The sequence below is a fragment of the Phyllobates terribilis genome, unplaced genomic scaffold (assembly GCF_046119375.1).
Source record: "Phyllobates terribilis strain yellow unplaced genomic scaffold, ASM4611937v1 Scaffold_1__5_contigs__length_1240528914, whole genome shotgun sequence".
NCBI classification, from domain to species: Eukaryota; Metazoa; Chordata; class Amphibia; order Anura; family Dendrobatidae; genus Phyllobates; species Phyllobates terribilis.
Window position 1 is genome coordinate 726,389,164 of NW_027362761.1, and position 12,006 is coordinate 726,401,169.

Below are 12,006 nucleotides of genomic sequence, written 5' to 3' on the forward strand. Positions count from 1 at the left end.
ATGACAGCAGGCTACACACTGAAACAGGCTGTGTGTAGCGCTGAGCTGCTATAAGAGAGGTCACAGGAGTTCATCAGGTGAGGAGCTTCGGTGATCTCACTTACGGCATTGGCGCTGTGTGAGAATTTTCTCAAGCAGAGGCTGTGCCATAAGTGAGATCACTGGAGCTCATCAGCTGATGAACTCCTGTGACCTCTCTCATGGCAGCTCAGCGCTATACACTGCGGGAGTGATTTAGCTCCTGTCAGTATGTAGCCAGCCGACGGGTAGAACAGTCGCATCTGCTGATGTGACTGTTCTACAAGTGAGATTGCCATGGGACAGTATGGATTATGACAGATAGGTGAGTAGTATGGTTTATTATTTTTTACAGGTGACATGGGCATTGGGGATTAGGTGTTAGGTGAGTATGATGCATTTTTTATTTTTATTTCAATATTTATTTAACTTATTTTTTTTTTTACTTTGAGCACAGGCGCTGGCTGATGACAACTCCCATCAGCAGCGCCTGCTCTCTCTATTATCAGTGACAGCAGCCGTAGGCTGAAGGGAGGACAAGTCTCTCATCAGCCTACACTTGTGACCCGCGGTCAATTCTTTGTGCCGTTTTTCACCCATTGACTTCAATTGAGTCAGTTAAATATGCAGCAAAAATCTGCCGCAAATCCGCAATCATTTTTATACCTGTATTTTTGCTGCAGATTTGACCAACTCGATTGAAGTCAATGGGTTAAAAACGCGGCAAAACCGCACAAAGAGTTGACATGCTGCAGATTTAAATGCACTGCAAATCCTGAAAGAAAATGTACTGATCGTGTGCACAGCACTTCAGGATTCTCATTGACTTTGCTGGCATAAGGATTCCCTAGTGTTTTTGGGCCAATTCCGTGTGGAAAAAACGCCTCAAATAGGCACCAAAAACGCAGTGTGCACACAGCCTTATAGTAAAAGAAACCCCATATAAATACCTTTTATTTGGATGCTTTTCAATTTGAAACACTGTAAATCCTGAGGATTTAACTTTTATAGACAGTAATTTTATTAGTATTTTTATGATCAAACAGCACAGGGTATGAGCAAAAACAATATAATGGTTGAATATCATCTCTGGAAACAGTCATCTTTAGGCCAAAACGCACCTTATGTTCTAGATCATACAAAGTGTCAAGTAACAATAATATAGGAAAGGTAAAGGACAATGTTTTATGAAGTCATATTGACCAATTTTCAATGGGATGTGCAACAAGTGAATGCTTGAGATCACAAATATATACAGTGCTGGCCAAAAGTATTGGCACCCCTGCAATTCTGTCAGATAATACTCAGTTTCTTCCTGAAAATGATTGCAATCACAAATTCTTTGGTATTATTATCTTCATTTAATTTGTCTTCAATGAAAAAAACACAAAAAGAATTGTCCTAAAGCCAAATTGGACATAATTCCACACCAAACCTAAAATAGGGGGTGGACAAAAGTATTGGCACTGTTTGAAAAATCATGTGATGCTTCTCTAATTCGTGTAATTAACAGCACCTGTAACTTACCTGTGGCACCTAACAGGTGTTGGCAATAACTAAATCACACTTTCAGCCAGTTAACATGCATTAAAGTTGACTCAAGCTCTGCCCTGTGTCCTTGTGTGTACCACATTGAGCATGGAGAAAAGAAAGAAGACCAAAGAACTGTCTGAGGACTTGAGAAACCAAATTGTGAGGAAGCATGAGCAATCTCAAGGCTACAAGTCCATCTCCAAAGACCTGAATGTTCCTGTGTCTTCCGTGCAGTGTCATCAAGAAGTTTAAAGCCCATGGCACTGTGGCTAACTTACCTAGATGTGGACGTGAAAGAAAAATTGACGAGAGATTTCAACGCAAGATTGTGCGGATGGTGGATAAAGAACCTCGACTAACATCCAAACAAGTTCAAGCTGCCCTGCAGGCCGAGGGTACAACAGTGTCAACCCGTACTATCCGTCGGCGTCTGAATGAAAAGGGACTGTATGGTAGGATACCCAGGAAGACCCCACTTCTTACCCCGAGACATAAAAAAGCCAGGCTGGAGTTTGCCAAAACTTGCCTGAGAAAGCCTAAAACGTTTTGGAAGAATGTTCTCTGGTCAGATGAGACAAAAGTAGAGCTTTTTGGGAAAAAGCATCAACATAGAGTGTACAGGAAAAAAAAAGAGGCATTCAAAGAAAAGAACACGGTCCCTACAGTCAAACATGGCGGAGGTTCCCTGATGCTTTGGGGTTGCTTTGCTGCCTCTGGCACTGGACTGCTTGACCATGTGCATGGCATTATGAAGTCTGAAGACTACCACCAAATTTTGCAGCATAATGTAGGGCCCAGTGTGAGAAAGCTGGGTCTCCCTCAGAGGTCATGGGTCTTCCAGCAGGACAATGACCCAAAACACACTTCCAAAAGCACTATAAAATGGTTTGAGAGAAAGCACTGGAGACTTCTAAGGTGGCCAGCAATGAGTCCAGACCTGAATCCCATAGAACACCTGTGGAGAGATCTCAAAATGGCAGTTTGGAGAAGGCACCCTTCAAATATCAGGGACCTGGAGCAGTTTGCCAAAGACGAATGGTCTACAATTCCAGCAGAGCATTGTAAGAAACTCATTGATGGTTACCGGAAGTGGTTGTTCGCAGTTATTTTGGCTAAAGGTTGTGCAACCAAGTATTAGGCTGAGGGTGCCAATACTTTTGTCCAGCTCTTTTTTGGAGTTTTGTGTGAAATGATCAATGATTTGATTTTTGCTTCATTCTCTTTTGTGTTTTTTCCTTGCAAGCAAATTAAATGAAGAGAATAATACCAAAGAATTTGTGATTGCAATCATTTTCAAGAAGAAACTGAGTATTATCTGACAGAATTGCAGGGGTGACAATACTTTTGGCCAGCACTGTATATCATAGGTCAGAGGGGGTAATTTTAGCATTATACTTTATGATAAGACACCACAGGATCTCAGATAAGAAAATATGGTTATCTTTAGGTCATAGTAGTAGGGATGGGAAAATGTTTTTTGAGGCAATTTTGAGAAATGAACAATGGTTTGTAAAACATACAATAATACATTTTGAAAATCATATTACATTTTTTAAATGATAATTTCATTCTTAAATTTAAAATTATTAAATGTATTTTAGATCATATACAGATTTAAAGGGAACCTGTCATGTCCTTTGTACTAAACTGCCTCCATTGCGTTGTTAGTGATGCAATGTGCATCACTAACACGCTTTTTTCATTAAAATTGGGGCTAATATCATGTGCAAAAAGCAATTTATATATTTATATCATACCTGCTCATTCAGTCATAGGGGTGTGATCCTCGCATTTAATCAGGGTTGGCGCCGCCCATGCATTTGAATTCTGCTACCGGCTTGCGCTGAAGTAAGTATGGGGCGCTTGCGCAGAATGTGATGGCCAGCCACGATTGTATCTCTGGGAGCCGTGCATGTGCTGTGACGAGCGGCTCGTCGCGCGTGCGCAGTGAAGCTGTGTAGTTCCCAGATACACTGTGTGCGGCCGGAGCCGCTCATCATAGCGCATATGGGGCTCCCAGATCAAGAAGCGGGGTTGGCAATTACATACTGCACAAGCGCCCCATATTTACTTCAGCGCGAGCCGGGAGCAGAATTCAAATGCATGGGCGGCGCCAACCCTGATTAAATGCGAGGATCACACCCCTATGACTAAACCAGCAGGTATGATATAAGTGTATAAAGTGGTTTTTACACATGATTACAGCGCCAATTTTAATGAAAACAGCGTGTTAGTGATGCACATTGCATCACTAACAACGCAATGGGGGCAGTTTACATAGCAGACATGACATGACAGGTTCCCTTTAAAAGAAATAACATACACCAGAATATTTGGTATCCATGTAATCAGAACAAAGAAATAAATCTAGAGGTATAAACAAGTAAATCTAAAAGTAAATATTTGGCTGTTACACATGAAATTAAAGAAAACAGTGATTCACGTAACCAAAGAAATAATAATAATATGGCACCAGAAGATAGCTGTTTTTTTCCTGAAAAATGAACACAGAAAAAAAAGACATGGTAAAATTGCTACAATTGTTTGGTAATTAAAGCCCAGAATACAAGCAAGGGAAGTGGTTAAAAAAAGTCACAACTGGTGCAGTTATTTTCTTAGTTTCCACCAATTACTCTTTTATACATAGAGAATGACACACAAACCCGACTAAGCCTTTAATCTTTTGCTTCTTTTTTAGTGAGAGAGATTTCTGGTCAGCAGTCAGCAATGGCACATGGAGGTGGAGCGAGTCACTACTCAGAAGAGTCAGAATCTGTAAGTTCAATCCATTCTAGTATAAATACATAGTTTACAAATCACATAACTGATACACTCAGAGGTTCTCTGACACATTTTAAGTACATAGCTATGTGGCACATCATAATTTCCTGAAATGCAGGGTTATGGTACAAATGACTTACGAAAGCAAGCATGATATATCTCAATATAGGCACTATTGTTCAATGTATATAAAAATAAAATCAATACTAGTAATATCATTAGGACTGTAGTGGACAAATCAACATATATGAAAGAAAACCCCGCAGGGAAAAGATGTTCAAAGAATCCAGAAAATATTTAAAATGAATAATGTTTATTCAAAAAATTTAAAAATTCTTATCCTATTTTTCATTTTTTAATAAACATTAATTTTAAATATTTTCTGGCCTCTTTGATTGTCTTTTCCCTGCGGCGTCTTCTTTCAAGGGTTATGGTACAACAGTGACTACACCACCAGCAACTTGACCAGGTAGTAGTGATGAGTGTGCACGAAAATGCTCGGGTACTCGTTGTTCGAGTCGAGCAAATTGGAATACTCGAGTGCTCGGTCCGACCAACGAGACCAATGTACGTTTATGGGAAACTCAAGCATTTTCCGACGCTCCCCCTCGCCCCCAACGGTCTGCAGAGGGCCTAAAAATTGCCCAAATCGATGGGAACAGTGCTCAAATGACATGGAAACAGAATGGGGAAGACCGCTGGAAGCATCTCTGACTCCCAGGTCACTGCTGTAAACAATGTTGTCAGAGTATTGCACCACTTTTACGGGCTCAAAATAAAACGAAACCAAAATGGATTTTCCTGGGAAAAATGTTAAGGAACATTCTTTCCAGGGTAATGACTTGCATATCTGGCAAAATAAATAACCCCCCAAATAATGCTCCTCCATAACTTAGGTTATTTTCACACGTAGCGTTTTTGATGCATTTTTGCACTTTTGCATTTCTTTCAATGGTGAAAAATACATATACCAGTAAATGTCATTTTAACATTTTACTACCTTATGTTCCCATGTGGTGCATGAGACATCCTACATCATTTATGAAGGCGGGACTCTGAAAGTCACAAAACCTATTTTTATAGGGCCATCAGGCAGCCCTTACTATTCTTAAAGGGCCAGCAGTCGGCCCTCACTATTGTTAGAGGAACATCAGCTGGCTATGCTTTTTTGTTCCCATTATTAAAGAGTGGGTCTCCTATACTGTTATTGCATATGCAGTGGCTGCCAAAAAGTTGGACGCACCCCAATACCCCTTTGAAGAGACATAGAGCTGGGCCTCAGTAAAAAAAATGTTCCCATTATAAAGGAGTGGGTCTCCTATAGTGGTAGTGCCCATGCAGTGACTGCAAGGGCTGCTAAAATTTGAGAAAAACCCCAATAATAATTTAAAGACACATAGAGGTGGGCCACAATAACGACATGTTCCCATTAGAAAGGAGCGGGTCTGTTATCCAGTTATAGGGTATGCAGTGAGTACAATGGCTGGAAAATTTTGAGAAAAACCCCAATAACAATTTAAAGACACATAGAGGTGGGCCTCAGTAATGACATGTTCCTAGAAATGAGCGATTCTGCTATCCAGTTATAGGGTATTGTAAGGCAGCGCTATTCATCATGCTGAGGGGCACTCAATTAAAGCACACATGCAACGTCTTTCCGGTATTTCACAATCCAGCAGTTTATTACACTTCATAACTGCTTATAACCGAGTCCATCTCAGTGGCTCGCCGATATATTACACATATAATGTCCAAGAGCCTTTCAAGTGGCAGACAGGTCCACTTGGTTCCAGATACAGCCTTCAGCAAGCTAACAATATAAATGTCCACATCAAGCAGCGTTTTTACCTTTGCCGGGTTTTAGCTGCCTCTCTCAGCTCGGTTCTGCCACCGCTGTGGCTTTACGGCTTCCCAGATGGGGCCTCCGGGCCACGTACCTTCAAAGGTTACTGGTATCTCAAAACACAGGGGAGAACCGGCCTCTGCCTTCCAGGCTTCACCGGGCCTCTCTTTCTAGGCCTCACCAGACCAACGGTGTCCCACACACAGGGAACAGGCCTCACGCCTTTTTCACCCTGTCTCAAAACTACCAGGGTTTATATATCCTCCAGTGCACACACAGGACCTGTGCTGATGTCGCAGTCATGTGATCAGACCTTCTGTGTGCACAGGACCTGTGCTGATTTCACAGTCATGTGATCAGTCATCTGAAGGGGAGGTACATGGTCAGCCAAAACACATCCTGGACCATTACAGTAATGCCGCAAGCCGCTGCATTACATATCCCCCCCTGTTCAAACTTGTGGGGTTGAACACATAATATTCACAATTACATTATAATCCACAGTCCACGCAGAGACCATGTACTTAACAATTGCGCTGCTCAGCCCCTGGAACATTAGTCAACTACATTAGCCGATTCCTTAGGGACCTACCATCTGTCATTGTCACTGACTTCGTCAAGTCACATTTCCGGGTCGTAACCTTGTCAGACCTCCCCCGCTCCCAGCGGTCAGTCGTAACCTTGTCAGACCTCCCCTGATCCCAGCGGTCAGTCGTAACCTTGTCAGACCTCCCCCGCTCCCAGCGGTCCATACAGTAGTGTAACTCACATGCCCTTGTATCTAAGGTCTGGTTCGACTCCGTACTGTCACGTACTCTATTGGGTCGTTTGTATGGGCCACTCAGACCTGAGTTACTGGAGGTCTCACTACCTCTAAACCCACGCCCACTATCCTCAGGACATCTTGAAAGTTCTCTAACTTCAGCTGTAGCTATTCTGTTATTTAGGGGGCCCTTTCTCTGTCTGGTCTCACAATTTCTAGATGGCTGCCACCTTCTGTTGCTCAGGCAATGCTGCCTTTCCATTCGCAGTCTGGCGAGATTCAACTGTTCTACCTCTTGCAGGTAGGTCACTCGGTACTCCATCAGCATGCGTATATATGCAAGACTTTCTTCCGTTCCTACAGCGGAGAATGACACCATGCCGTCTTCATCTGGTATCCAATCCTGACGATCACGTCGACTGCTTACTTTCTTCACGCCAGACTTCTTTACCATCATTTGCATGGCTTGGCCATTTCTCCCAATGAGCTTTCTTACCATAGCCTAAGGCACCCGGATGACCTCTTCACGCAGACTTTGAGCTTTTCTCATAAGCTCCAGTTGTCTAATGGCTTGTTCCGTCTTCAACCGGACAAACCGCTTTGTGCGAATACATCACCAGTGCATGTCACTTAGGATAGCCACCCTCTTCACTGTGACTTCTGTGGACAGGACCACCAGTTGTTTAGCTTCTGAGGTCAAGTACACCTTACAGGCTCCCGCGGCCTTCTTAAACTCTTCATGCACGGACTCACTGGTGCATTCTTCTCTCAAATCCTCGGGTACATCTATGAGGCACTTGTACCGAGAGGTTTCTGTCTCACCCATGGTCTCCAAACGATCATCTAGCTCAGGTTTCAGGGGCAACTGACTTTCAGCTTCTTCACCTTGTATGCTTCCCCTGAGCTGACTCACAGCTACAAATTCAAGAATTTTCATCTTGACCACTTCCAGCTCATACTTATCTTCTGTTAACACTCTCTTAGCTCTCCTCAGGTCCACCTTCTCATGGTATAAAGGAGTAAATGCAACTTTTTTTCCCTTTTCCTTGTCCAAGGAGGCCGCGTTCACTGAGTGATACTTTACCAGGCGACCTTTGAGCTCGAAAACTTCATCCTCTAGCTCAGCTACTCGCTTCTCAGCAGCCCATCTCTGAAGCTCTTCCTGCTTCAACTGCTCCTTTAACAGTAGAGTTCTCTCAGACCTCTCTGTCTCCAATGCGCCCACTCGGCTCTCAACAGCCAGTCTCTCAAGCTTCTCTTGCTTCAAATGGGCTTGTAGCGTTTCCTTGAGCTCCTTGATCTCGGCTCTTACATCCACCGAATCATCCGAGCTTGCATTATTCAAGGAGGTATTTGCTTCATACCTCTCATCTCCAGTGGCCAACTCCGGGCCCTGGTCTGTGGCTTCTCTGATAGACTCTTCCATCTTTTCCCGCTCAGCTTCCATCTTGCTGATTCTTTCCTTAAGGCACAACTCTGCCCTCTGGAGATTATCGCAGAACGTCTGCAGCTCCTTCACCTGAGCTTCCAGACCTAGGGTCTTTCTGCGGAGATCATCATTTTCATCACGGGTGTCCTGCAGAGTGGTCTCAACCACTTGGTGCATGTGGTCTGCATCCGCCTTATCATCCTCTAGTTTTTCCTTAACCTTGAGGAGATCCTCATAGTCTCTTAATTTGTTGCAGTTCCCCACTGCATTCACCATATTGCTTCTTGGATTCACACAGCTCCCAGTTGAACTGTTCGTGCAGTCGTTCTAGGTTTTGTTCACGCCCAGAAACTTCATCCTGCAGCGCCTCCTTCTCAAACTTCAACTGCAAAACCTCCTCCTTGGTTTTGTGGCGGTCCTCCTTAATTTCCTGGAACATTTCCTTCCATTGGTTAACTTCCTCGCTGCTTCCCTCCAGTTCTCGCAGTAAGTTCCTCACAACCTGGTATATTTTCTGCCGTTCAGACTCCAGGTTCCGCTGGTCTGAGGACACGTTCTCCAGGTTTTCCCATAGTTGCTGCACGTCACTCTGACACTGCTGCCTGATAGGCTCCAGCTCTTGGTCATGACTGGCCCCCTCCTCTTTCAGGGCTGTCAGATCCTGATCCTTCTGTCTCAGTACTGTACCGGAGGTTGCTACTGGCAACGTCACCTCCTCTTCTGCCTCTAAAGGAGGATCCACACTTTGAACAAAGGCACACAGCATTACATTTTCTTTATTTTCACTTTCAGCAAAGACTACAGGAGCAACCTTTTTGTGGCCCTTGCGCCGTCGACGACGAGAGGGGAACTTTCTCTCCTTGTCTAGCTCCTCCTGACTGAACTCTCCTTCTACTTTCGTAGTGTCACCGTCAGCTACGGGGCCTGTGTCACTCCCCAGGGTGTTGTGGACTAACAGGTCATCTCCCACTTTGATGTCAACCCCTTCTACTGGCGCTACCCCGTTATCAACGGTCAAATTGTCATTTTTAGGCCGTACCAACCCACAACCAGTAACAAATTTTGGTTTTCTATACTCCATGCTCTTTTGAAAATCCGCCCCCTTTTGAGACTCCGACCCCTTTTGGACACCCACACCTGTAGGGGGATTTTTACAAAAAAAAATCAGCAATAGTCTTAGGACCCAGTTCACAACATCTCCTACCACCTCCCCGGGCACTCTTGGACAATACTGGCGCCCCCGGAGAGTTCACAGAATGGTCCACTGTCGCCATTCTATACGGTGCCAACAGCTCCTGCCCTTCCTGCACCATGTCCTGTAGACGTTTCTCAAATACGTGCTGCGGTTTTAACCGGCACTTTAGTCGCTCAATAGCTTCAGACTCATTTGCTGCTCCGTTCACAGCCATCGCGGTATACTATTCACACTAGACACTTCACACCGCTCTCCCTGGAAAATTTTCGTGGCCCCGCTGAGCCACAGCAAACCAGGTTTGAGTGTGAGGACAATTTTCGTAACCCCGCCGAGTTACAGCCAGATGCTTTAATTTTCGTGACTGCAGTTGCCCGCATTCTCCAACCACATGTAAGGCAGCTCTATTCATCATGCTGAGGGGCACTCGCTTCACCTGGTCAATTAAAGCACACATGCAACGTCTTTCCGGTATTTCACAATCCAGCAGTTTATTACACTTCATAACTGCTTATAACCGAGTCCATTTCAGTGGCTCGCCGATATATTACACATATAATGTCCAAGAGCCTTTCAAGTGGCAGACAGGCCCACTTGGCTCCAGATACAGCCTTCAGCAAGGTAGCAATATAAATGTCCTCATCAAGCAGCGTTTTTACCTTTGCCGGGTTTTAGCTGTCTCTCTCAGCTCGGTTCTGCCACTACTGTGGCTTTACGGCTTCCCAGATGGGGCCTCCGGGCCACGTACCTTCAAAGGTTACTGATATCTCAAAACACAGGGGAGAACCGGCCTCTGCCTTCCAGGCTTCACCAGGCCTATCTTTCTAGGCCTCACCAGGCCAACGGTGTCCCACACACAGGGAACAGGCCTCACGCCTTTTTCACCCTGTCTCAAAACTACCAGGGTTTATATATCCTCCAGTGCACACACAGGACCTGTGCTGATGTCACAGTCATGTGATCAGACCTTCTGTGTGCACAGGACCTGTGCTGATGTCACAGTCATGTGATCAGTCACCTGAGGGGGAGGTACATGGTCAGCCAAAACACACCCTGGACCATTACAGTAATGCCGCAAGCCGCTGCATTACAGTATACAGTGAGTACAATGGCTGGCAAAATTTGGGAAAAACCCCAATAACAATTTAAAGACACATAGAGGTGGGCCTCAGTAACGAGTACGACATGTTCCCATTAGAAAGGAGCGGGTCTGCTATCCAGTTATAGGGTATGCAGTGAGTGCAACTTCTGCCAAAATTTAAGAAAAACCCCAATAACAATTTAAAGACACATATAGGTGGGCCACAGTAATGACATGTTCTCATTAGAAAGGAGTGGGTCTCCCATATGTAACATACCTGGCGGCGTCCTTGCATGGTGGTCCATCTCCCACTGTGCAAGAGCGCGCACTTGATCTCCAGTCCAGAATGTCTCTCTGGCTTCCCTCCTTGCTGTCTGTTTGTCTGTTTTGGCTGCATAGGGCGACGCCCGCTGAACTTCCTCTTTCTTGTACCTGCTGCGGACACGCCCCTGTTGCACCTTCAGCCTATTGCTGTCCATCTTTGGGTATTTATACCACCTTCTTCCTCTAGATGGCGCCTGAGCATTGTGTCCTGTCAGTCGGCTTTTTGTCTCTGACATGCCAGGTCCTATCCTGTTTTCCTGCCTGTTTTCCAGTTCTGTGTCTGAACTGTGGTCTGTTCTTGTTAACACGCTTCTTGCCTGTTCTTTCGCCTTCTAGGGGCCGTATTCCTAGATCTGCCTGTCTGTGCCTTTCGGTATCTGTTCCCGTCTGAACAGAGTCCTGTTTGTGTCTCTGCCTTGCGGTATCTGTTCCCGTCTGAACAGAGTCCTGTTTGTGTCCCTGCCTTGCGGTATCTGTTCCTGTCTGAACAGAGTCCTGTTTGTGTCTCTGCCTTTCGGTATCTGTTCCTGTCTGAACAGAGTCCTGTTTGTGTCTCTGCCTTGCGGTATCTGTTCCGTCTGAACAGAGTCCTGTTTGTGTCCCTGCCTTGCGGTATCTGTTCCTGTCTGAACTTAGTCCTGTCTGTGTTATCTTGTCTGTCCTGTCTGAACACGCTCCTTGCCTGTTCGTCCTGCCTCTCTGGGGGCCGTATTCCCAGACCTGCTCCTGTATTCCGCTGCAGTGTCGGTCTCCTCCGTACACTCAGTTCCAGTCTGAACTCTCTCCTATCCTTTACCTGTTTTGCCTCTATGTCCATTCCCTTCCTTTTTCTGCAGAGTCTGAACTCGTACCTAACTCCTGCTTGTTGTCTCTGTACTCCCGTTTGTGAGTTTGTGGTCCACTCGCTTCTTCTCTGCTAGTACTCTGTGAGTATCTGGCTCTGCCTTTCCCTTCCTGTCTGTTCCGTGTGAACAGAGCCCTGTCCCCCCTGCTCAGCCTTGCCTGCTCTGACTCCTTGCTCACCGCTCCGGCGGTTCTAGCC

General features: G+C 45.2%; 1 protein-coding gene across 2 annotated transcripts in view; it reads left to right on the forward strand.

Annotated features, from left to right (window-relative positions):
* The window catches only part of LOC141274964 (protein mono-ADP-ribosyltransferase PARP14-like), a 135,202-nt gene that overhangs the window by 35,203 nt on the left and 87,993 nt on the right, over positions 1-12,006 (forward strand). For both annotated transcript variants that reach the window (XM_073686349.1, XM_073686350.1), the window contains exon 2: positions 4,250-4,326. In XM_073686349.1, the coding sequence (XP_073542450.1) occupies positions 4,279-4,326 (48 nt within the window). In that variant the 5' untranslated portion in view covers positions 4,250-4,278. The remainder of the gene's footprint in view (positions 1-4,249; positions 4,327-12,006) is intronic.